At 37.0% G+C, this 26,941-nt stretch overlaps 1 protein-coding gene across 4 annotated transcripts in view; it reads right to left on the bottom strand.

The window, feature by feature from the left end:
- Window positions 1–22,877: 22,877 nt before the first annotated feature.
- The window catches only part of BRD1 (bromodomain containing 1), a 57,696-nt gene continuing 53,632 nt past the window's right edge, over window positions 22,878–26,941 (bottom strand). For all 4 annotated transcript variants that reach the window (XM_027889559.1, XM_027889560.1, XM_027889562.1 and 1 more), the window contains one exon: window positions 22,878–24,775. In XM_027889559.1, coding sequence (XP_027745360.1) covers window positions 24,592–24,775 — 184 coding nt within the window. In that variant the 3' untranslated portion in view covers window positions 22,878–24,591. The remainder of the gene's footprint in view (window positions 24,776–26,941) is intronic.

Raw genomic sequence — 26,941 nt, forward strand, 5'->3', positions numbered from 1 at the left:
CTAATGCCTCAGAGAAAACTAATCAACCCTTGTCCTTTTGGGGTGATTGTAGTGACAGGCTCTGTTTTGAAAAGCCAGAGAGCCTACCTCCAAACCAGAATGCAGTTCTCTAGGCCATGTAACCAAGTGGAAAATCTCAGTAACAGCTGATTAGCCAAATCTGTGTGAAAGCAATATAATTTATGCCAGTGTAAATAATATAACAAATCCTCACAGATTATTTAACTAAGCATGGTATTGGAAGTTGACAAGAAACCTTTTTGAGAGGAGGGCAAAAAAAATTAATTGGAAAGTGCATTAATGACCTCTGTTTTTGACAAGGAATAAACATTCATGAGATGTATCTTGTCAATAGTTAATAACCTCCTCCAAAAGCAGCCACAGCTGGGGCAGGAGCAGAACAAGCTGCCCCACTAATGAGCCCAAGCTCCTATTTGAAGGAATAACAGTGCCAAAGACAGCAGGTCGATAAAGCTCTGACATGCAGGAGGGAAGAGGGTTTGCATGACTGACCAACTGTAGTCATTTCTCAAGACTGAGGAGCACCTGCCCTCTGGGGCAAACTCACGCACTGACATGAGATACCACCTGCCATCAGACAGTCTCCAGTGTGCAGGGAGCTCATGGCCCAGGATCAGCTTCCACACTGCTGGGGAGTAAAAGGAGTGACAGCTTCCATCTTCCCTATCTAATGAGATCCTGTCACTGGATCCTGACTCAGACATGGTCCTGAAAGAGAGCTGCTCCACCATTTGCATATGGTGAACAAGTCACATTTACATTCCCCAGGTTTTGCAGATTGTTAGAAGTCAGAATCCCAAGCCTGAGTAAGGCAACTCTTCTCACAGGGGTGGTTCATCTCTGCAGGATGAGGAGAATTGCAGAAAAGTTTGGAAACCAGAAGCACCACAGACTCTCAAGGTCCATGTGCTGCCATGGATGCCACCATGGTGGGCTAGCAGCTCCTCAGTAAAGGTGCCATCACCGTGGCACAAGCACAGGTTCCCCATGGGCTCAGCTCCTGCCCCAGCTCCAGGGTGCAGCAGGGGCACACACAGGCAGTGTCCCCCTTCCTTTACAGGCACACTGTTTCACACTATTTTAGTGACTGTTCAACACCCACCCAACAAATGAGCCAGGCACCAGACAGGCTTTTGGATGCAGCCTGTAACAATGGTGAGCACTTTTCACCATTTTTTATTGGTTTGACATTCTGAAGACAAAGGCAATAAGATTCAAAAGGAAAAAAAGTCTTCTACTAATTTTTTTTTTCCTTCCTCCTTGTCTAGAGAAACCTCCCACACCTTAACAGGGGCAATCAAAGTCCTGAATGGAAGAACTGCCAAGGGGCACTTTGGAGCAGTGATGTAGTATGAACATCCAGCTTCAGCCAGCTGTGTATTCCACCAAGACAAAACAAAGTGGAGTTATAATTTGGGTTTAGAAGAACAAATGCTTTCCATGTTGTTGTTATACAAACCTCAGTTTACAATACAATGGGGTTTTTGACTGTAATTAAGTTTAGAAAACTTTTTTTAATAATAAATACTTTTTTATAATAATTTTCCTGTGATAACCTACAAATCAAAGCAGCCAGTTATGAAATTCAAGCCCTCTGAAGTGATTTCTCTTTTAATTTGCTTTTATTTTAAACATCATTTATCTTGCACATCTTAGTGTATGCAACAAATAAAAGAATAATATTGATCATGCTTGTGTTTATTGCAAAGAAACAGTCTCATTTTAATTATTATGCAAATAATACAGCTTTAAATGTAGGAATACAAGCCAGAAGTGTACGCAAGGTTATAAGATGGTAAAAGAAGAGAAGAAACTCTGCTCATGTGTACGCAATATAATGTTTCTTGGAGTATTCGGACTAAAAAAGAGCTTCTGCTGGGGCTTCTTAAGAATAAAAGCAATTAACACAAATAACTCTTAACTGTTTACATTCTCAAGACCTTACCTCTCATTAAAAACAATTGAAAAACTCCCCATTGCATCACAAGACTTAGATGAGACCTTTAATTTTTCTGTCACCTTTCTACACTGTTTTATAGTTGTGTTGTTTTGCTGGAATTAGAGATAAAATGAAAAATTACGTGGGTAGGTTTTCTTAGTGTTTAGATTATCTTTTTTATGAACCTTTTTACACAGTAGTGAGGTTCAGGTCTAATTTCCTACTAGCATTTCTGAATCAGACCTTTCTTTAATAAGCATGAGATACTAAGGGAAAATTATTGTAGCCTATTCTAAATTCATTTCACAATCAACTCTGTCAGTGGAAGACTCTATAATTCAGTAATATTGCATTCTGGTAAGCTCATTATTTTTTTTCCCAGAAACACTAGCTGAAATGTGCAAAATACAATTTTTCTTATACATTCATAACAAAAAAATATTGCAGGTGATGAATAGGAGTAAGATAGATTTATTAAAATACTTTGTCTAATGTCTCATAAACCCTTAATATCTCCAAAATTAATTTCAATTGGAATAGTAATAAACATAATTGTACAAAGTGGAAACTATCCAGATCGCCATAAATTCATATCAGTGATAAATGTAAAAGTTTTGATTTGTGGAAAAAAGTATTGGAGATTCACTTCTGTTTAAAGTTTCTCTGTCAAATCTTGAAAATAGAAGGAAATTTGGGAAATAAAAAAAGGTACCTAGAAAAATTCGAAATGGGATATCAAAAAGTGGTACAGCTTCAGGAAGTGCAGTCTAATAACTCTGAATAAGACTAATGTAGATCAAAATATGGAAAAAAAAAAAAAAAAAGGAGAAACCAGGAGAGCAATTACATGAGAGAAGGTGAGGGTGATGGCAATTTCCTGTCGCCATGTGATAGCATCCGCTCCTGCCAGTCTGTCTGCACCTCCACTGTCTGGACAAAGAGGAGACTAGAGTTGCCCAGATGAGCTCTTTGCATGAAGGACGAGCATAGGATCAGACGAAGGCTTCAGCTAGTGCTGCTCTCTGTGGTTACTCAGCTTTTGTACCTTTTTCTAAAGGACATGGAAGAGCAAGCTGGATTTCCGCTATACTTTTAAAAAGATTGTTTCAAATCTAGCTGCTTGAGTTAAAGTAAATAACACTGGAAACTGGTTAGACCAAAGTAAACTGCACTGCTGGAGCTGCCAATTTTGAGGGTACTGGGGCCCATCAGGAAGTGCCTCGGGGTCGCTCAGAGTGCAGCCCCAGACATGAGCACAGCACACCAGGCTTTAAACCTGTTCCCAAAGCTGGAAACAGCCAGAATATCAACAGAATAATTTGTGGAGGCACTCTCAGTCCAAGATTGCCATCTTGTGGTCTGCAATTGCAGAAGAAATTTTTTAAATCTAGGCTTGCCATCCCGTTATCACTGATGACAACTTTATTGCACTCAAAAAAAAAAAAAATCGATTACTTTTTAAAGACTTTTCAATGAATCTTTAAGATCAAAGGATGTTAAGTACTTCTGAAACAATCAAAGAAATTGCAGTATATAAAAAAATAATATCTCTAAATAAATATTTTACAGCTGCAATGCTTTACCATTACAAGGAATAGTTTTTCTGTGCGAGAATTTTCGGTAATTTAACCCCCACTATCCATGCAGGATGAAGGATGAAAGGATTGAGAGCTGCTTTGCTGAGAATGACTTGGGGGAGCTGGTGGATGAGAGGCTGGACACGAGCCGGCACTGTGCGCTTGCAGTTCAGAAAGTCGTCTGTATCCTGGGCTGCATCAAAAGCAGCAAGGGGAGAAGGTTGAGGGAGGTGATTCTGCCTCTCTGCTCTGCTCTAGTGAGACCTCACGTGGTGTGTTGTATCCAGCTCTGGCGTCTCCAGCACAGGAAAGACATGGACCTGTTGGAGTAAGTCCAGAGGAGGGGCACTAAGACAGTTAGAGGGCTGGAGCACCTCAACTATGAAGACAGGTTGAGAGAGCTGAGGTTGCTCAGCTTGGAGAAGAAAAGGCTCTGTGAAGACCTTCCAGCACCTAAAGGGGGCTTATAAGAAAGATGGGGACAAACCTTTCAGAAGGGCCTATTGCAATAGGACAAGGGATAATGTTTTAAACTAAAAGAGTGTAGATTTAGATGAGCTACAGGAACAAATTTTTTCAGTGAAGAAACACTGTAACAGGGTGCCCAGAGGGATCATAGATGGTCTGTTCTTGGAAACATTCAAAATCAGATTGGATGGACCTTTGAGCAAACTGATCTAGTTGAAGATGTCCCTGGTCATTGAAGGGGGATTGGACTAGATGACCTCTAGCAGTCCCATCCAACCCAAAGTATTCTATAATTCTATTCTAAGATTCTATTATTAATGGCTTAAAAATTCAAACAAACATTTTAGAGAGGGAGACTTGGTAAAAAAACTTCCTCTTTTAACAGACTTTAGCTAGCAAAGCAGCTCTAATACAGAAAAACTGGTCACCTATCAAGTTACACAGGTAAATGGCTTCTTAAAAGAGATTAGTTGGCATAAAGTATTTAATCAATATTTTGGTCTAAAGATTTGAATATACCTGCATCTTACCTAAATATATTTTAGAATGTTGATTTAAAAAACCCACAAAAACAAACAGTGCTCAAGGAAAGATGTGTGTAATAAAAAAATATTTTAAACCCAATTATCTGAGTCACACAGCATATATCCGATATACATGTATGACGCAACTTTGTGTATATGATTTACTTAGTTTTACCTTTGTCATACTTTTGAAACTGACTGCTTTCTAAGCAGACTGTCCTCCTGGACTCTGATTGCTGGGCGTGGAAATCTCAGGCAGTCGGATGCTCCCTACAGCAGGGCACATCTGGAGAATGCAGGTTCATTATGGGCAATGCTGAGCCCTGCTCCCTGCTCTGTCATCTGCTATCAAGGAGACTCTTTCATCCAAAGATAAAAGCTAAGAGCATTTTTTTTGTTGTTTTCCAAGGCCCTGCAGTATGTGCAACTCCTTCTTTGTACTGTTAATATGTAGCTTACAATGACACCTCAAAATGCCAGATTTATTTGAGAATACAATGAGCCTGTGTTGAAAGGGCCCCTTGATCAATAATAACAATATATTGGGGATACATGATATAGAGGGTATCAAACTGGGACATTACTGAAGACATATTACCTTCATTGTAATATTTTGTATTTTATTTCAGAGATACAAATGAGAAACAATAACAAGTTTGAAATCTAATCACATAGTAGCAATCTAGTAACAATCAATTACTATCAGCCTGATTTACATTTCATTTACCGGTTCATTTTCTTAAATGGAAGCTTTCTTTGAATATTTTATACTGTATTGCAGTCATTTTAAACTGTACATTAAATATATAATATCAGCTAGTTAACTCTAGGAGAGTTATTTTGCAATTTTCTGTAATATTTTATATAATGATCACTCATTCTCAGTTAACTTTGTCTCTGCTCAATTTAGTCTGCTATTTATTTGGTGTAGTAATACACAGAGGAGATTCTAGGTTAACACACACAACTTCTATCACAGAAGTTGAAAAAAAGCAAATGTATTCAACCGTTTGTGTCCATAATAATCAGATGAATTCTAACAGAGAACATTCCTTTTGACTTTCCAAGCTGAAATTATTCATACTTCATTTCCAAAAGCTATAAAATTTCTCCTACAAAAGCTATGAAATTAAATGAATAGAAATGTTGCTCCACTTTTGAAAAAAAGAAACATGAATATCTTGAATGGGCCATGTATGAAAGTTTGTTACATTTGAAAATGTACAAGATAACACCTCAATGAACATCAGTGCACATCTGAAAAGCTCAGATCTATGATACACTGAACATGGCACTCTCCAGAGCAAAGTACACCTTAGAATATTTCAGTTCTTGAAAACAAGAAAGGCAAACAAACAGGCTGGCTCCCTTCCACCAGGCACTAAGGTGTGGAATTAGCTAAAAAAAGGTACTCCCATGCTAACATACAACTCAAAAGAATAATAATCACAGATGTCCGCTTAGCTGTTATTAGGGCCGTAAACACAGAAGAAGAAATATGTATGAGCAGAGAAAAGAGTAAACACAGAATCCATCTCTTTCTGATGTTTGTCGTTGCAGTGATCTTTGTCAGTCTTATTGCTTTATCTTTTGTTCAAATTTTGCAACTTTTCACTCCTATCAGCTTTGTTATACAAAAGCACATGAGTAGAAGCAGGTGTGTCACAACAATAACAAATATACATATCCTTGTGATATATTTTGACATGTTTACATTATCACTTTTCTGTTAAATCGGAGTTTTGAAGAAAACATCAGATTTGACATCAAACATCATAAAAAGGAAAAGAAGTTGTACTTATAGACAATAACTTCATATGGGTAGCTAAACAGGCCATCTACTCTCAGTATCCCTGGATATATCAGCTGACAAAATCCAAAATTCTGTTAGTAACTTCTTCCACACAATTTGATCTGCTCCAGTCCTAATTTACTATGTGTCACAATGTTGCTTCCAACATGGACCATTAAGTAAAGCCCATTTTTAAAGAGATATTTAATGCAACACTGCTGCACATAGACCACAGTTTCCACTGGAAAGAACATAAAAGAATAAAACCAACAAGCTCCTGAGATACAGCTACTTGTAGCTTGTACTTTATGTTACCACTCAGAGAGACACTGGAACACAGAAAATTCCACACTAAATGAAAATTCCACTTCTGCGTGATGCTGCAAAGAGAAGTATGTAAGGAATCCTGCTGTGGCCCAGACCCAATAATTCCTCAGTGAAATTGATAGGAAAGTGAGGGCAGAATTACTGTTTGCACATGTGAATAGTAATCTGCAAATGTCAAAAATCTGAACTGTTACCAGAAAACAGCTCAGGTGGGGTTTACTCCTTTGGGAAATACCAGTGGAAATGTTTCGGACATGACCAAGATTGGTCACCAACAGCATACACCTGTGCTATTTTACCTTTCAAGCAAGGGCTAAACTTCTCCACACTGAAATCAATATATTAGGGATGTGCACATCAACAGGTACAGCTTTCTAGGGCTAACACACTTTATTTATGCAAAGTTTTTAGTGTTTTGGTTTTTTTGTTTGTTCGTTTGTTTTTAAATTATTTTAGCATAGAGTAGAGCCTGGTACCCACTGGAAGCCATTTCCATCTATCAAAACATTAGAGATTTCTTTGGAACTTCTGTGAGCACATATTAATCATTTTCTGGTTTGTATGTTTGCTGCAGACATGGGCTGAAATTCACTTTAAAACTTCCATCGATGAAAAAAAGTCACAGCTGTTTCTCAGAAATCTGCTTTTCTGGAAAGTCAAACTTAGTCTGCCTCACTTAGCTTAACAGAGCCTCTATATTTACAAGGACACTGAACCATCATTGTGCAGAAGCTGATGAAGCAAAATTTCTTTGTAAACAAGCTTTAAGTTTTAGCAGTTTCAGAATAGGCTTAAAAAGACATTTCTATACCAGAGCACAAGACTTAAAGACCCAAAGGCTCTGATGTATCCGCTCTTGCCTCTGAAAGAATGCAGTTTTAGTCTCTCTGAATATTAAGCCTAGACATTTTTTGCCTACGCTCTCTATCTGTGCAAAGAGATGATCTTGGTGATAATAGAGTGATAATTTTAAGCAATGCCACAGTATGAGCCTTGCCATTATTACCCACAGGTCTACCACATTATGGGAATTGTCTGTGACCCAAAGACAAAAAGATATGAATCCTTTGTGACTATATATAATCTTTGTACTTTGTTGCTAGACATTTTTATGACTTGTTTGCTGGACTCTTCTGGCAGAACAAGATTCTGCGCTTCTCTCAATTGCTAGTCACTTCATGGAGAAATAAAGTTAAAGCTGTGGATGTTATTTTCCATGATCCTTCTGGGGCCAATAATATGAACTAGCTGACCAGAGCTCTAAGGCAAGTGATTTCTGCCAGCAATGTTATCAGCTGTGTTCCCACAGAACTAACCACCACAAGCAGCCTTGGTCTGCCTCCCCAGACCCTGTTCCTGATGAAGGGAGCAGGTGAAGGATTAAAAACAGCTACAGTGACCACAAAAGACTGTATGACACAGCACTGTGGGTTTAGAGCAAGGCACGTGTGCTGCTGCCTTCGTCTGAGACGGAGGGATTTACTGTCCATGGGTCAATGTTGCTGCAAAAGAGAAGTGTCCTCTGTGTTCTACTCAGGATGCATAGATACCCCCACTGTTCTCAAACAGCAGTAACTTTGGAGGAACAGCAGTGCCCCAGATGCCTAAAATAAACAAACAAACAAAAATCGGAGACACGATGTAATGCAAAATAATTAAACTCTGCTGTTTTTACCCTAAATAACCCAAGTTCTGTCCTCAATATTTTGAAATTAATTTTCTTTTCAGGAAAAAACAAATACAAAAGTCCCAAGTAAACCATCTTTGAAAGGTGGATAGTGGTTCTGCACCTGAAGAACCCATAGTTCCATCTTAGAATCATGTAAATATTTTAAACTAACATATTCAGGATCTCCGAGAAGAGCTGACCATCTGTCAGGAATACGGAGAAATCCCTCCAGATCTTGTTTTGGACAGGAGGCTGTGTTAACCACCTGTCTGTACATATGTCTATAGGGACATTTGGGACCAGCTCAGTGTGACCTCTGTGTTCATTTAGATTTATTTTAACAGGCAATATGTTATGTTAAAACAAAACTGTCCCTGTGGCATCAGCCATCAAACAGAATATATGCAGCATAAAGAGCAGGCCTTCATGGGGGAAAAAACACAATTCTTTTCAAAGTTGTCAATACGCTTGAGTTTTTTTTCAAATTATTGCTGGAATTTTCTCTGGGTAAAAGGTTAGGTGGAATTAGAAAGATTAAGATAGGATTTGGATGTGAAGTTAAATCAAGACTGACATAGGCGGAAAACCACAGATTATTATATTTTGTTCATTTCTGATACAAAACAGAAGAACCTCTTGGTTTTAAGATATGGATGTTAAGATATAAGAAACTTCCAATGAAGAAAGAGATTTGGTAAGGTTTTGGTGACATCTAAACTAGATTTGTAGGAAATTTTGGCTCTCCTTTCTGTAAGCCTCCAAAATGTTTCCAGGCACATTTTTTATCAGCTTGATAACAAGAATTACAATGTCAAGGTAGGATAAAAAGATTTACACACACAGCCTTCCTGTTCAGAGTACTTTTGTGAGAGTTCAGCTGATAGCAAACCCATAATAATGATATAATTTCCTATTAAAATTGTAATAAAGTGTGCTACATAATGTCATTCTAACATAAAGATGTTCCTTAAGTTTAAACTACTCTATTAATTTCAGTATTAACTCTAATACTGATAGTGTTATTTTAAATGTCAGTACCATTAGGTATTTCACAATTCCAATACTAAAAAATGTGATGAGACTCATAATAAATACTTACATACATATTATAAATATAGGTAACATCAGTAACATGCAAATATTGTTCAAATTAAAACGTTTGAGATTAATAGGTCACGAGAAATGCCTTGAGCATGAATAAGTGCAGTTTCAATGGAGAAATGTAGCTTTGATCTTTTGGGGTATTATTAACACAAAAAATCCAGTAGAAATAAGAAAATTATTTCTTTGTGTAACTTGCTACTGCTTATTGAGGTGTCGGTGATTATTCCATCTCATAAAATAGTTTGTATTTGGTTTTACAAAATGTTTCTGAACTAATATAAGTGTGCTATTTCAGTTTTCCACTTGGAAACATTTTACTTCAGAAGCTGCCTATCTTTAACTCCCTGCAAGTGAGAAAAAGTAAAAACGGTTCACATCAGATACCAAAGTTTTAACCACAATGAAATTTGCAGAAAAAGAAGATTGAAATATTACTATAGAAAAAGAAGGGGGAAAAAAATCAGCATCCTGAAATAATTTAATTAATTTCTCTGTTAAGACAAAAAAATTTGAAAATTCCACAAAATCCATCAGCCATCTAAACCTGAGCTGTGAAAGTATTACTATTGTTGTTTTCCTGATGTCAAGCTTAAAACATCTTGACTGCAATTGAAGCCTCTTATTTCTTCTCCTGCACAAAAGTTGTTGCAGAAAACAACTCTTTTTTTAGCTACTTTTTACATGTTGCCAGCTCACTTTTCCCTTCTCAGAATTAAACACCACCAGCAGTATGTACTATCAGATTTTTCTCTTTCTGTTGAAAATGAAATCTTTCCTGTTGTCTGAAAACAGAGCCAGCTTCACACTGCATGAAACCTCATGAGTAATGAAGATAACAGGGCTGATGCTGATTTGATTTTACGTGTTGCTACTGTTAGAAAAATTAAGAGCAGGAAAGGGACAGACAAGAACTGATTAGAAGAGTAACATCATGAGGAGAAAATAGTCTTTGGACATTTCTCACCCAGATGTTATTAAAAATGTACACGCTAAGCACGATTACATTACCTGAATGATTACTTAGCTTTGGTTCACTTCAGATGTCTGAGCAACATGAAGAACACTCAAAATGAATGAACAGTCCCAGGGTGAACTGAATTATACAGGTTTACCTATATCATGTATACAGACAAATGAATTATATAGGTAGACTCACCAGAACAACTTTCTGTAATAATTAGATACTGTTTCTTATTTCTTAGTATGTAGAAAAGGCAGCCTCAGGAATCAGGAAAAGTGAGAAGTTAGTTCTAGCTGGTCAGATTGTGGACAGTGGGAAATAATAGCACTCTGGAAATGGCTTAAACAAAAGAAATTTAGCAAACATAAATAAAAAAACCTTTCAAAATAGCATCCCCAAACTATGATAATTCTTTAACAGGAGTGATCCAGTAGTACATTTCAGCCCTACATTTCAGTTTTAGGAGCTTAGAGTATTAGACTAAGCCTTGTACAGCTAGACCTCTGTGCTAATACTTCTGTGGATACCTGAATGGGATTTCTGTTGCAGGGAAATGACAGTCAGGAAGGAAAATAACATTTTTCAAATAAATAAATTTATTTATTTCAGAAGATTAAAATCTTTAATCTGAGATAAAAATTGCCCTTTGGTTATTTACACCAAGACTCTGTAAATGTAAGAGAAATGAAAACAACTAAAATATCTACATTACATGTCTGATTTAAACCCAAACTTTTCACTTAGATTCCTTTCAAATTTATAGACTTAATTGCTTAGCCGAGGTAACCTTCGCTCTGGAAAGCCTCAGACACTCTGCAAGGAAACCTGTCCATTCTCAGCATGCTTTAAACTCCTTGGTACAGAATATATTGCATAAAATAAGGACTGAAAGACATAAACAAAAAGTCTTTGCCATGTGAGTATAGGGTCTGTCTGGGTCAGCACTGCTGTCTTGTTCCAAATCAAAGACACACAGATAAGCTTAAATCATTGTGGTTAATTATTTTACCTGTGGTGAGAAAGGTCTTTCTCACAGCTGCTAAAATTTAAGTAAGCAATTGAATATTATCAGGCAAGGAATCCAGACACTCTGTATCAGGTTTGTTCCCTGGCCTATTGAGTGAGTCTTTGTGGAAACAATTTAAAACCTGGTAGAGTTGAGCAGCTCCACCAGAAAACAAAACCATGAGTATCTGCTTGCACTGTAGCCACGAAGACAGCAGTGAAAACATTTGCATTAAACACAGCACAGCTGCACTCAGATTCCTTGGCAACTCAAGCACAGCACAGAGTTCATCTCATACATCTGTCCTGGATGGTTACTGCCAACCCACAGGGATCACAAGAGTTGCTTCCTTGATAGGTGTGGGGAACAGACCATGAGTAGATGCCAGGTACCCACCAAAGCTGCTCTGTCACTCCCCTCCTCAGCTGGACAGAGGAGAGAAAGTGTAACAAAAAGTTCCTGGGTCAAAATAAAGACAGGGAGAGATCACTCAGAAGTTATCATAAAGGGCAAAATAGACTCAACACAGGGAAATTAGTTTCATTTATTGCCAGTTGGATCTGAGTAGCACAAGAAGAAATAAAATATTAAAACATCTTTCCACCTCTACCTTCTTCCCAGGCTCAACTTCACTCACAATTTCTCTACCTCCTCCCCACCAGCAGCACAGGGGGATGGGAAATAGGGTCTGTGCTGCTCCTTCCTCCTCTGCAGGAGGACTCCTCACACTTTTCCCATGCTCCAGTATGGTGTCTCTCTCATGGGAGACAGTCCTCCACAAACTGCTCCAGTGTGGATCCCCCATGAGGTCACCAACCTGCTCCAGGTTGGGCTCTTCTCCCCATAAATCCACAGGTCCTGCCAGGAGACTGCTCCAGGGTGGGCTTCCCATAGGGCCACAGATTCCTTTGGGTGCATCCACCTGCTCTGACTGCAGGTGGATCTCTGCTCCCCCATGGTCTTCCATAGGCTGCAGTGGCACACCACAGGCTGCAGGGGAATCTCATCTCTAGTGCCTGGACCATCTCCTCCCTATCCTTCTTCACTGATCTTGATGTCTGCAGAGCTGTTTCTGTCACATATTCTCACTCCTCTTTCCAGCTGCTGTTGTGCAGCAGTTTTTCCCCTCTTGCTTAAACCTATTATCCCAGGGACTCTATCACCATCACTGATGGGCTCAGCCTTGCCCAGCAGTGGGCCCATCTTGGAGGCAGATGGCATTGGCTTCATTAGATACGGGGGAAGCTTCTGGAATCCTCTCACAGAAGCCACCTCTGTAGCCCCTTTGCTACCAAAACCTTGCCAGTCAAATCCAACCCAATGGGTTAAATCCAACACAAAGGGTCGATCTTGGGCCCCAGAATATTCATTTACTAAACCAGTGTCAAAGTTTCTCTATTTCATGCAGGCTTGGAGTTCAGCAAGTGACCTTTTTTGATAAAAATTAGTTTAATACTTAATGCCCTAGACTTATCCTTGGTGAGCAAATCTTCCTTGGAGCACAAGTCAGGATTTAATTATGTACCACCCTCGAGATTCCCATGATCTTTCAAATAGTCAACTTAATTTTTCAAAAACAATACATGAATTTTAGCCTAAGCCTTAAATTTGGGCAAAATTCAGCCCATTAAGGGGAAATTATTTAACTAAGGTTGTACTTATTTAGTGAAAATGAGTTATGCTTGTAAAAGATATATAATCAATTTATAATTTTACTGTGTTTTCACAGTAAGCTGGTCTTAATGGGAAAAGTCTTCCACAAGAAAAATTATGCCTAACATAGTTCTCCTATGTCTTTGTAGTATATCTGTACTAAATGAGCAGCTCATCCATCAGAATGAAGTACTCAAATCCCTTAAAGACCATTGTGCTAATTCTATGTTATCATTTGATTGAAACTCAGTGCCTCCACTTTTACAAAATAAGGATTTTTTTCTCTTTTGACTACTACAACATATTTTTTTGGAATAATACTTAACAACCTGTCACCTTTTTGCCCAGAGATCTAGCAATATAAAGTTAACTTAGAGAGAATGTTAAAACATTCATATTTTTATCAGTCCATAAATAAATGAAAACAGTTTCAAAAATAAGAAGCAGAGACTGGTAAAATCCCATAACTTTACAGACAGTACAGATGAAATTTAAACTCTTTAACTGCAAACAATAATTATTTCTTTTGGTAGTCCCCAAATGCATTCCCAGAATGTGCAGTAGAATATTTAAACTTGTCATGGTATACCTGTATAGATTGGATACTGGGAACAGCTAGTACCAGCTGTCAATATAGCAGTAAACAGGTTAAGATCAGTTAGTATCTGTTTTATATGAAAAAGTTTTGTATTGTGACTCACATCCGCATCACAGGAGTAGAGATAAGGTAGAGTCAAGATTCGTGGGTAGATAAGATACAGACAAATAGTAGTAACTTTTTGATATAACCATTAAGATATAACTATTAAACTATAATAACTATTATAACTATATTTTGATATAACTATTAATTTTAACTATTTATAAAGATTCCTTTTTACAGAAAGGATGGCTGGTTGGGGTAACAGGAGCAGAAATACAGTGTTCACAGGGTAAAACGGGACACAGAGGATTCACAGGTACCTGTGCCAAGTTCAAAGTGGGGCCTTAAATGTGAGTCTCCCATAGCCCATGGGAGTGCTCTGCCTACAGTACTATTGTCTATTCTGACAGGAGATTAGAGGATTTAAAATAAAAAATAAAATTTTATTATAACAAGACCATTGGTTCTGATGTAAAATAAAAGCAAATTGAAAAAAAATTTAACTTTTTATACTGGGTCTGGGTGGAATGGAGTTAACTTTCTTCACAGCAGCTCACATTGTGCCATGTTCTGGATTTGTTGATCACACACCAGTGTTATGGCTGCTGCTGAGCCGTGCTTGCACAGCACCAAGCCCTCCTGGCTTTCACTCTGCTCCTTCAAGTGAGTAGGTTGGGGCTGGGCAGGAGGCTGGGAGGGAACACAGCCTGAACTGCCCAAAGGCATATTCCATATTCACTCATTAAACTGTTTTTATCTCCACCCACAAGTTTTCCCACTTTGGCTCTTCCTCTGCCCTCCCGCGTCCTACAAGAAGCGACTGAGCAGCTGTGCAGATGCTTTGTTGCTGGCCAGGGTCAATACACTCTTTTTCTAACAAAAGTCACTGAGCGGTCGAGCTAGCGATTAAGTTCCAAATCTCTCAGCTGATTAAAGAAGACATAATTTTTTCACTGAGGCAGAAATGCATTGTTTGATTCCTAGCTCTGTCACAGGCTTCATCTGTTGCCCTGACAAGTCACTGACCTTCAGCTCTCATTGGAGAAGTCACTGAATTTCCACTAATGGGAGTTTTCTATTGTTACCAAAACTAACTTAATGGCAGCTGCAGCAGCACTAAGCCACGTATTGCTTTTGTCTTGCTCAAGAACTGATTTCCCTCTTGTTTGCATTGAAATTAATCAAGTAAGAGGTTGTCTAAACTTACAGCCATACAGCCTGTGGCTTTATTTTTTAGCAGATTCCACAAAGACCAGGAAAGATAGTGGTAATTGGATTATGTGTGCTTGAGTGGACTAACATCTACTGCAAAGGTTTTCCATGTTCTCTTGCTGCAAACTTGACAACTAAGCAGGCTCAGCTTCAGCTTCGAAACTTTTTTCACTTTCAAGGCTGTTTGCTCTTAAGCTGGAAATTGTACACATATTTTTGTACACAGACTTTTGAATACAAGAGCTAATATGAAATTCAGACTGTCCCCAGTCTAAAGACTTACCCTTTTAGAAAGGCAGGTAATAAAACAGACTTGTGTAGTTCATTAGCTAGACCTAACCTGACTGAATACATCACTGTCAACTCTAGTAACCTTGGACACAGAAGTCAGTGTCACACTAACTAAGATTAATGAAAATACTGAATGCTAAATATAAAATAAGACCAGAGTTTTCAAAGCCAGAACTTTTTATTGCTGAGGTGTTAAAATGCTAATGGTTTATTTTTATGCAAGTAGTTTATATGAAGCATGGGAGATTTGATAGACACTTTGAGCAATTGCAGTAATAAGTCAGCAGCATGAGCAGGGTCTCTGGCATACAAGGCTCTGGAAGAGCTGTCATGTGACTATCTGCAGTTGCTATTGTCTTTGACCTTATTTTTTTTTTTTTTTAATTCTCACTCTAAACAGAGAATTCTGCCCTCATTTTCTATGCAGCCTCCTTTCCCTTGCCTAGAAATTAGGACTTTTAAAATAACTATTTTATTGGTGTCAAATTCAGTTCTCTTTGGCTTTTTGTTACATTTTTTGGTTGATAGACATAATCAGTGATAAATCAAATAATTCAGTAACAACTCTTAACTTCTAACAGCTTTTACTGCTTATTTCGATGAGTGTTTTTCACTCCATTCCAGAAGGTTTTCCAACAATCAGAAAAAAAAACTACAATATTGGACTACCATTTTATTTACCTAAAATGTCATTATCTTTAACTAATTAGTTTTTATGCCTCCTAAAGATGGCTTATAAAAACATTACCACCACAATGCAAAATACTATACAGTAAATAATAAACAAAATGTGAGAGTAAGTAAACAAAAAGGACAGAAAAAAAACCACAGCATGTTTGCTTTTCCGTTTTTAGTGCTGTTGCCTCTACCCTACTGCTTCAATGGCCACAAGTTAAATCCATTGCAGGAAGCTTTGCTTGCTTGCTTCGCCCATCGTTCATGCACTGTGTAAATCATGGAGGGGAAACACTGATGCACTGAGCACCTGGAGAGGGATTGCCCAAATCCCAGGATGAACGCTCTCATCTGTGTAACATCTTGTGATGTTACACAGTTACAAGTGTTGTTTTGTGGTTAAAAGGCTCGTTTTCAGTGAAAGAGGAACAGCTAAGGAAGAACAGACTCATATTGGTAGCATTAAAAATCAGAATTATTATAAAAGAAAAACTTGTAAATAAAGCTGAAACTTTTCTTCAAGTGATCTTTGTTCTACAACATAAAATGATATTATCTTAAGATAATTATTAACCTAAATATAATATCATAATTATTGTAAGTATTCTTAAGTATTACCTTAATTCATCTATAATTATTGAAAATATAGTCATTATTTTCCTTATAAAATGGTAGATATAAAAGTGCTAAACAGAAAACCTTAAGTAGCAACACTTTAGGAACATCATCTTAATCTTTTATTATTTTTTAAAAATGAGTCCTAAGAAAAGAAGACATGACTAATTTTCTCACAGTAAAATTTAAATCAATTTACAGTGTTTCAATACCTTTGTGAACTCTGCACACTTAAAAATTAGACAATCTTTAGGAAAAAGTCTAACAATATCCAAAGTATTGCCAGCAAGTCGAAGGAGGGGATCCTGCCCCTTAACTTGGCATTGGTGAGGCCGTATCTGGAGTGCTGTGTCCAGTGCTGGGCTCCTCATGGCCACAGAAATGTGGACATCCTGGAGAGAGTCCATCAAAGGGTCATAACAACGATTTAAGGGAATGAAGCAACTCTCCTATGAGGAAAGTCTGAGAGTTGAAGTTCAACCTGGAGAAAAGAAGGTTCACAGGGAATCTTATCAGTGTACCTGGATACCCGAAGGGTGGATGTGAAGAAGGCAGAGCCAGGATCTTGTCAGGGGTGCCCAGTGACAGAACTAGAGGCAGTGGCCACAAACAGAAGTGCAGGAGGCTCCGTCTGAACATCAGGAAATGCCTTTTCACTGTGAGGGTCACTGAACACTGGTATGGGCTGCCCAGGAGCAAAAACCATCTGGATGTGATCCTGGGCAACTGGCCCTGGGTCCTGCTGAAGCTGGGGGTTTGGACCAGCTATCGCCAGAGGTTCCCTCAGCCATTCTGTGGTGATTTTAACAATTCAACACAATCCTCCACTTCTCATTCCTAAACCCCTCAGTCAACAGCCTCAGCTCCAAGAAACAGGACTAATCTGTGCACAGTAATAAACAATATCTGGGAAATCCTTCACTGTCAGATTACACTGTTCAAAGACCAGAAGTGTAACATTTTCAGTGTACCTACTGAAAATGTTACCTATTAGGTGCCTCAAATCTGCCCTTCCTTACTTTACGCTGCTCACTTCCCATAGCCAGGGAAGTAAAGTGAATAGCAATCATGGACATGATTTGTAAATGTAAAGGTCAGCAGAAGAATGTAAAAGTCTTTGTGATGGTGGTATGCAAAATGAAAAGAGGTTCAACAGTGCTGTCAGCAAACTAAAGTTATGAAATACAACAATATGCTTAGAAGATTTTGAGAAACCTATGATCCAGATCAATTTGTCAGCTGAGTAAGATCTTAGATTCTCTTGGATGAAAGTATTACTCTTTTCTCCAAAACTTTTCACCTAAGTATGTGGGTGAAACACATTGTGTACAGGAAGCCACACACAGGGCTGTTTGATCCACTTAGTACAAAAGATTACAAAAGTTTCATTATCCATTAGAGACTGACTAAGACTGCCATTTATTTACATATAACTCAACATTTTTATGGCAGTTGAAGTATTAAAATAAATAATTACATTCAGGATAAATTAGGGAATTTTAAGAGATCTTACAGAATAAAGTAAGTCAGTTTAAAGATCTTTGATTTAAAAGGGAACAATGGTAACTCAAAAAAATGTACCAAGTTGTGAGTTTCTAGAATACAAGCCAAAATATATATGTAAATTTCTTCTTCCAGTCAGACACTACAAAAGTCCTTTTCTTCTACGTTGATGAAATCCCCTTTTAGAGTTTCCCTAACTTTAAATGTTTTCCATTTTAAAGTTAGGACTAATATATTCAACAGTAAAACCAAGCCCCATACTTTGCTCAGCTGGGAAAACATGTTTACAAATACCAGGTTAGACATTTTTAGAGAAAATAAACATCTGTGGAAAAAAGCAGACAATTATGCAGCAAATTAGATTAGCTTGGTTCAAAATATTTAATGAAGTTGATCTGAAAAACTGGCCTTCATGCTTCATCAGAATCTTACCAGCATCTTTTGTACATTCTCCCCATAATCATCATCTGGTAGAAGTGCAGAGAAGTAACTTAAGTTTTCCTCTAAAATACATAAATTAAGGACTACTCAGTTGTACCATCATGAACATGGAGTTTATGGAAAAGGCATAAAATTTAGATGGCTAGTTAAGTTCATGTACAATCTGACTGTAGTTTTACTTTCTTTCTGTTCATCTTGTAACTTTTCTTTTTCACAGATGACTTTTTCCACTGAAAGGAAACAAAAGATACTTTTAATACAGATCTTTGCTGTGCCCATCTCTGAGCTATTACTTTTCTACCTAAAATCCTGCCACAATTGCTTCTCTCACCATGTCCTTGCACTGGCTTCATCTTTAGCAACACTGGTATACAATTCACTACCCCTTTTTAAATGACAACACTACTTTAGCACTTTAGTTCTTCAGAAATCCCAAAGTCCTTCACGAGTTCATGGTAAAAATTGTTAATGTTTTTCCTATAGTTCCCTACAGATATTGACAAAAATTACTAATGTTCCTGTAGTTCTCCATCTACTGGAGCATAAGCATCAGGCTCCTATGGCCCTAAAACAAAATTACAGAGGAACATAATATCAACTTAGTTTTATCAAGGACTAGGAGTCTGAAAAAATGAACTGTCACAATCTCAAAACCAGTCTGTGACAAACGAAGCCAAAAAGTCAGTCAGAAGAACTCCAGTCTTTCATCATTTTTGCGTTATCTATTAGCAACTTTGTTTTCCCATTAAAATGACAAGCATAGATTCTCCTTTGTCCTCTTTGTACTTTCTGTGTATTTAGATAAGTTTTTTCTTTCCTTTTTTTTTTCCTATTTGTTTTGGGGGTTTGTTTGTTTGTTTGTGGTTTTGTTTTGTTTTGTTTTTTGTTTTTTTTTTTTTTTTTTTTTTTTTTTTTTTTTTTTTTTTTTATAAGGACATGAAAATTCCCATCCTCACAGAGCCAAGTATGGAGGAGTGAAGGACATGTGATTGACCATAGATGAGGAAGACGTGCGAGCTCTTCTAACACATCTTCTCAGGCCAAAACAAATCTGTTACTTGGGACTGTTGACAGGGAAGCTGAAGAGAGAACACAGTTAGATCTCATTGGGATTCAAAAAGAAAAGCCCTTCACAGAGGAGAATGGCTCCAGACAGCTTAGGCAAGACCAAAAATGGGCAAAAATGCAGCTCAGTAGGGGAGATGAGAAAAGTAGCTACCAACATTTAAAACATTGTATTAAGAGGAGCAACCAAAGTCTGGACATGGAAACTATTCATATTACTCCAGACCACTTGGCACACCCAGACATTAGCCCAGTAAGCTGAGACTTCCCTGGTTTGCTGACAGTGCTGACTTGCTGCAGTGAAGACACCAAACAGACAATCCAGAAATGGGCTGAGCTTGGAGGAATGGTGAAAACAATGAACAGAGGCAGCAGAGCAGTAGTATGACAAGATGGTATTTGATATTATGGGGATTAATTAAAAAAAATTAAAGACCTTTTTTTTTTTTTAAATCCTTATTCTGTCCCCTCTGTCCATGTAGTATAAGCAGAAAATAGGATGGGGTGACAGCAATCACTGCAGTTAGTTTTTTAACACTATGGAAACAACTGAAAAAGATCTTGAATAACTTTAAGTGCAGTTTAAGTAGAGTGCTGAGATCTTGTATTTTCCTTCCTGACTGGAAGAGATTTGACAAAAGTTTCTACGCACAGACAATAAAAGCAAGATGAATAAGTAGAAGGTAAAAATTTCAATTAACAGCCCCTTCCCATCCCAAATATCCACTCCCAAAAGTTCAAAAAGTTTATCAATTTCATGCTATTACAGAATAATATTTTTTAAACTTTCATTAGCTTGAATTTACTTTTCCTACATTAGAAGTTTTAGAGGAAATCAATCTTTCAAGAAGAACTGATAGAATAGGTAAGTCGTAACAACTTAATGTTATACAAAAATGGAAACAAGCTAACCAAAAGGTGTTAAGCAGTAAATCCTTCCTCCATTTACATTTCCCTTCTATATTTGTGTTACAGATACACAGGGGGTGAGGAAGTGCTTTTCTTACATAGAAAATTCCCTTTATCCACATAATCACAAGTCTGAGATAAATTTATTTAATTCCCTTGCACATATCCCTCAGACAACCCTGTCCTCCTCAGGCTGCCGAGCAATTGTCTCATGTTGAACCTTCACCTCTAAACTGGAGTGTTTTCGTTAATTTCTGTGTTTGACTTGCAGTGTTCCACCAGGAGCAAGCAGCTCTGAGTTGTTTTCTAACACTACAGAATGCGCCCATAGCAGTGCACCTGTGCAAAGAAAACCAACATATTGAAGTGTAAAAAGTTACTCGTGTCAGTTCCAATTAGACACGAGAGCCAGAAAATCCAGAGCTGTCCTTTGTACTTGTTCTGCAGTAAAAATAAGCATTTCCAAACCAGTCCACTTGCAGCAAGAAGAAAGCTACTCTTGATGAACTACAAATACTAGAAGCAAAAAAGACTGTTTACAAGCAGTAAGCTTCAATAGCAGCATTTTGAAAAGGAAAAACTGAATATTTATTTTGTGAGTGTTGATGGTCTGTGTGCATTGCTCCCTCTAGTGTAAAAGATATAAAATCACAACAAACATTCCCCCAAAAAATCACTGAGCTTGGTAAAAAAGTTTTTTTAAAAAACATTATTCTCTATCCACATTTTCCCCCTAAATATTTATAACATACTTTCTCACATTTTGATACAAGAAAGGACATTTACACATAGTTTCAACTGCTGATGCTCACAGTTCTATTAACAGGAAATGATCATATCAGAACACAGTAGTGAATGTGCAAACTTACACCCTGTATCTACTACTGCAATGTTCCCCAAGAAACTGGGAAGATAGAATGTGGTATTCTTTTTTTCCTCTCCACTAGAATACTGATAATACTGATTTCCACTGTATGTTACAGTTATTAATAATGTCATAGAAGAACCTGGTCTAAAATGCACATTCTGACATGCACATATTCATCTCACCACTGTATCTGATTAGGTCCTAGAATTTGGAAAAAAAGCAGCTCTAGAGCTCAGACTTTTCCTAAATAGGTATGAAATCCCTTAAAAACAAACAAGTCACACCGAAGACAGACAAGTCTGAGAAGTTATTTTAGACTACTTTGAATTATTTTAACCCAATCTCAAGAGCCACTGGATGATACTCAGCGTCACAAGAGAGTATGAGAACAGCCACAGCCACTACTGCAACCTTCTCTCAGACAGTATCTGCAAAGAGCTCCTGGAACAGCTTCCATCAGATACAAACAAAAAATAAACTCACCTTTAATGCCAATTTCATCAAAAGATGTTTGTTAGGATGCTTAAGAGGTTTCTTTTTATCAGTAAAGTTTTCTAGCTGAAAATTCTCCTAAATGCATACAGATGCCTGTAAGACAAAGGCAGCACATTTTCCTTCTCCAAGACCTGACGGATCTGTCTCTGAAGAGACGTAAAATGAAAATTGAAAATCTGGGCAAAATTCAAACTAAATCTTTAACTTAAGATGTGATTAAAAAAAATTGTTCCAAAATAATTAAATTAATGCTGTTTATACAAAACAGGAGCTTCCCCCCCCCTCCTCAATGTTAGCAGTATCAGAAGCAACTGAGAATGTAGGAAGCCTTTGAATGAATCATTTTGCAACTGTATGTATACTACTTTTGTACTGGGCCTTTGTATTTTACAGATTTCAACACTTATTATACAAGTACTAAATGATCATCTTTCAATTTCTGTTGTAATGTAATTTCAGCTTTCCAAGGTCTAAGACAGAAAAAACCCATTTCTGTGTGCCAAAATGAGGCTGTGAATCATTATCCAGTTTTACACACACTAAAATTTGAGTATATTATGTGGAACCAGCCTGAAATAAAATCTGGTGCAGGGCATTTTGTTTGAAGACCCTTAACAGGCAGTCTTAACAGATGACAAAAAAATCTACTGCCTCAGTATGGCCCAAATTAAGCTCCTACCCCTTTAAAAAGCATGGTTGTATGGTAGGTCCTTTAATTCATTACACAGAAGTTCCATTTAAGGCAAACAACCAAATCTTCATTTTATTTTTCTACCTGACGTGGCTGTTGTGGCTACCAGAGCAGTGCAGCTCAATGATGGTCCTTCTATGATACCTGCCATCACTGTTCTCCCTAAAGCCGTGCTTCCTGTCAAGATTGAGAAAACTATTTGCTTGATCATTTATGAAATTCATCCAACTCATCTCTAATTACCAGAGTCCACCATAGGCAACTGGTCTCAGTTAACTGCAACATCTACCATGCAAAGAGCTCAGTATGGATGATACTGCCACAACAGAACTATCAGCTTCTTGACCTAATGCATCTGTAACAGCTCAGTCATGGAGTAAGAAAATGGGCACTACAGCAAAATCTCAGGGGCTAAATTCAGGACAAAATTTACAGTTGAGAAAGAAATTTTATTTCAAGCTTCTACGGGGGTATTACAAACAATAGAGAATAAAAACATTAAAAACTATTTAAAAAGTAATTGTCCCTTTAAAATAAAGATTCAAGCAGGTTTAACAATGAAGTATGCTATTCAATGAAGTTTTAAAAAAAAGATTTAAAAAGTATTGGTTTTGCTGTATTTGCTAATCCTTTATAAAAAAGCTGGGCATAAATACTTCGTGCATTCATATGCATTATTTGGTGTTTCATATCATATAACTTGGTACAGTATTTACGATATCACTGCAAAAGAGTTCAAACACAGTGCATTTATAAATAATGGAGCCATTATAAATCACATTGCAAACATACCTTGCCATTTTCATTGTTACAAATTCAGTATCTCAGTGAAGGTAGGAATAAAGTAGCTACAACAATCAATATCTTGACTTTATTTTTTTTTCTTTTTAATATAAAAATGCAGTTCTGGAAACCCACCCTCCTTCTTCCCCCTGCCCAAACATAATGCTTTACTTCTTAAAAATAAAAATAAAGTACTAATTCTATATACATCACATGTACCATACAAAAATGTATCCAAAGTTTCTATTGCTACCAAAGTGTTCTAAATTAAAAGTTACATAAATCCCCTCATTGGAAACAAAAGGATTACAAGTTACCAAAAAACCAAATTACACACAAACCATCAAGTTAATTTTTACAATTTCCAATACATTTTTCTCCCAAAGCAAGTTGTCTTCTCATGTGCCTGTATAAAAATGCATATCAATATATTTGTCAATTTTATTTTTCATTATAAAGCAAATTAATACATTTTCTACAATAAATAAACACAGGGAGGCACACATATCAACAAAATTAAATGAATGGGAGATAAATGGGATAGGGTTTTGAAAGAAATAATGTGCTTGCAGGCTTTAAGCCAGGTTTGTTTAAAACAAAAACAATCTTAAGTTATTTTGGGCAACAATGGAGTGTTTTTGGTGATTTGCAAGTGATGTACATAGTATAATTTTTATTGATGTCTTTCTCACAAAGTACCCTCCAAAATAATGCAACTTCCTTTCTTAAAATACATATTTGTAATTGTAAATTTACATCAATCTTAAATATGTGGTACTTTGTGCAAAGAGCAACAATTTACACAAACATTCAGAAGTCTTTTTCAGAAGCTACAGACCAAGGAAGAAATGATACAAGCAGCACCATACTGTATATGATTTAGGCAAACATATATTTGATGCCATTTTGATATTAGGTTTTAAGATCCACTAAACACCTTAAGCTGGAAGATGGTGCTTAGGCAACTTAACCTCAGAAAGAAAGAAGAAAAAAAGTAAAAAGCATGGAAACAGAAACCAACTCCCTCCCCAGCAAAATTATAAAAGGAATTAAAAGAGCTACTTCTAAAATCAGAATAAGTTAAGTGTTGAATATACATTTATGTACAATTATGAACACTATGAACAAGACATTTTAACAGGTTTAGTGGAAAATCCTCCAATCTACAACACAATAAAATAATTAATCAATATGGCAATGGTGATTTAGAAGAATTGCTCAGCTATTTCAAGTTTGCAGAACTCAGCCACTGAATCAACAATTAAGGGGTTGTATCTTCAATACATTCTTTTAGACAAAGAGGTTCATTAGTAGAGTTCAAGTCTGTGTGGTATTTTTCATGCCTTGCTAGAATCTCTGCTAGTCAATATCACTGAAGTCACTGACTGGTTCTCCATGGACTCTACTCAGGTGATTCATAGCACGATCAAAAGCAATTCTTACTGCTTTTCGTATGCTTGAGTTACGTCCTTCCATCATTTTTAACTTGTCTATGGTCTCATCTATCCCAAGGGGAACCATTTTGGATTTGGGAAGCCACTGCCTGTAAGAAAGGGTAAAATAAATGTTACATACAGAATAAAATCAAGAAGTTTGTCCAGAAATGTCAGAGCTACATGTTGCTCACACAGAAGATCAGCTTTACTGTCTTAAACAAAATGATAAAATACCTTTTAAGATAGTGCTTACTTGCATTAAATATTTAAAGAACATGAAATTTTAAGAAAGTCTCCTCCACAGAGAATATATTCCAATTCAATGGTATGCATTTAATGATTAAGTATCAGCTGAAAAAAATTAGCCTGAAATACTGATGCAGGTTAAGAATAGGCAGCAGCAACTAACAATGGACACAGCTCAAGATTCACCTGACACAGTACTGTTTCTCCTCATTCTTTCATCTTCATTATTACAAGGAATTTTCAGATGATGAATTTTTGCTTTACAATTAAGACATTTCAATTTGGTCTTTATGGGGAAGCATGCTTAGCACGCTTTTACCCTGCAATATGAAATCCCACTAACTCCATATTTCTGCTTTAAGCTCCATAAATAACTTCAAACTTTTGGCACAGAGGAATGATAATGGAAGAAGCTCTGCATCCTGTTGTTCTTCTAGTTAAGCCACTCTAAATATTTACTTAAAAAAATACAAGTTAAATGTCATAAATGTTTATCGTAATCCTATTTTCTTAAGATACAGACACTAAAGAAAATAAAAATTAGATAAGTTAATGAATATCTATTAAAGTATGTCACTGTAGTCTGCAACCTCAGTCCTACAAATGGCAAAGCCCTCTTTCTGTTTAAAATCATCACTTTGGAAGACCATGTGGAGCCAAACCAACTGGAAATCAGTCAAGTCCTATATATACCACTTTATTCTAAAATTTTCTTTTAAAGAGTAAAATTGGCTATTGAAATATTTCTTTTTCTTAAAGCACTCTAAACTATAGCCCTATTGTACTGAGCACAGACACTGAAACAATATGTGAAGAGTCAGAACAAGGACACAGAACAGTCTGATAACAGCATCAAAAGCAGCAGTCTTATTATCAGCATTATCAGTTTTAATACAGATCAGGGGAAGTTTTAAGAAGGTATTTTTAACAGAAAGCTTGCCAAGTTCTCCAGACACAAGCAGTGAAGAAGAAAAAACAAATATGACTATTTGAAAATCCATAGGTTATAGACACTTGCATCATAGACTGAAGGTGACATACACCCTGCAAATGAACGAAAATCACAGGCAGGGATTCAAGACTAAAAGAGACACAACATAATTAGAGTTATGAGTGCCAAAATAATCAGCCTAAAAGAACCATTACCAGAAATGTTGGTGGGGTGAGGGTGGAGGGGACGAGAGGAAAGGGATTGGGAAACAAATTGAGCCTTTTTCTGTCCATCTATGCAGAGTATCCATTAGAGACAACTTTGTGCAATATCTGCAAGATTTAGGATGACCTGCATATGGTGATGAATCAGAAAGGTTTAAGCCACAGAGGACTCCCCAGGTCAAGAAGCAATGACAGCAATTATTAAGAAAGTGGCTAGGAAGAACATGCATTATGATTGTGGCACCATGAAGAGGAAAAAAAAGAAAAAAGAACAATGAGTATATTTAAATGCAGATGTTCTCTATTAAAAAAAGGCAGAAGAATGCAAGATCTCATGGAATCTTGTGCAACTGAACAATTATGATTGTGAAGAAGTACCAATTAGTTGAGAAAATATTTGAAGAACAGAGAGATTATGCCAAAGGATCTAAGAGGACAGAAGCGCAAACATCAGTTACAAATTTTAGGCAAGAAGTTATTTAGGCGTACTGGCACAGAGAGAGTTAGGAGAATGGCAGCATCACTAGACATTACATATAATCAGTGAAAGATGAAAGTGGTATCTGAAAGTAAGGATATTCAAGAGAAACTCTGAGATACAAAAAGATTTACAGCTAGCTTGACTGTATGGAAACCTGGAGAGGAGATGGATTATGAAGGACACAGAAAAGAAATATAGTTTGATGAAAGGAAGATGAGAAGCTTCCATGTCTAGCAAAAAAAAACCCCAAAAAATCCCAAACAACCCTAACAAATTAAAATACACCAAAAAACCTATTTGCCTTCCCCCTACTCCTGCTCCAAGCAAAAACAACCCACCAAAACCAAAGACCACCCAGAAGGCAAAGAGAATGTTTTATTGTATGAATTAC

This window comes from Empidonax traillii, unplaced genomic scaffold (assembly GCF_003031625.1).
Source record: "Empidonax traillii isolate 1590-97213 ecotype Southwest subspecies unplaced genomic scaffold, ASM303162v1 scaffold266:size720578, whole genome shotgun sequence".
NCBI lineage: Eukaryota > Metazoa > Chordata > Aves > Passeriformes > Tyrannidae > Empidonax > Empidonax traillii.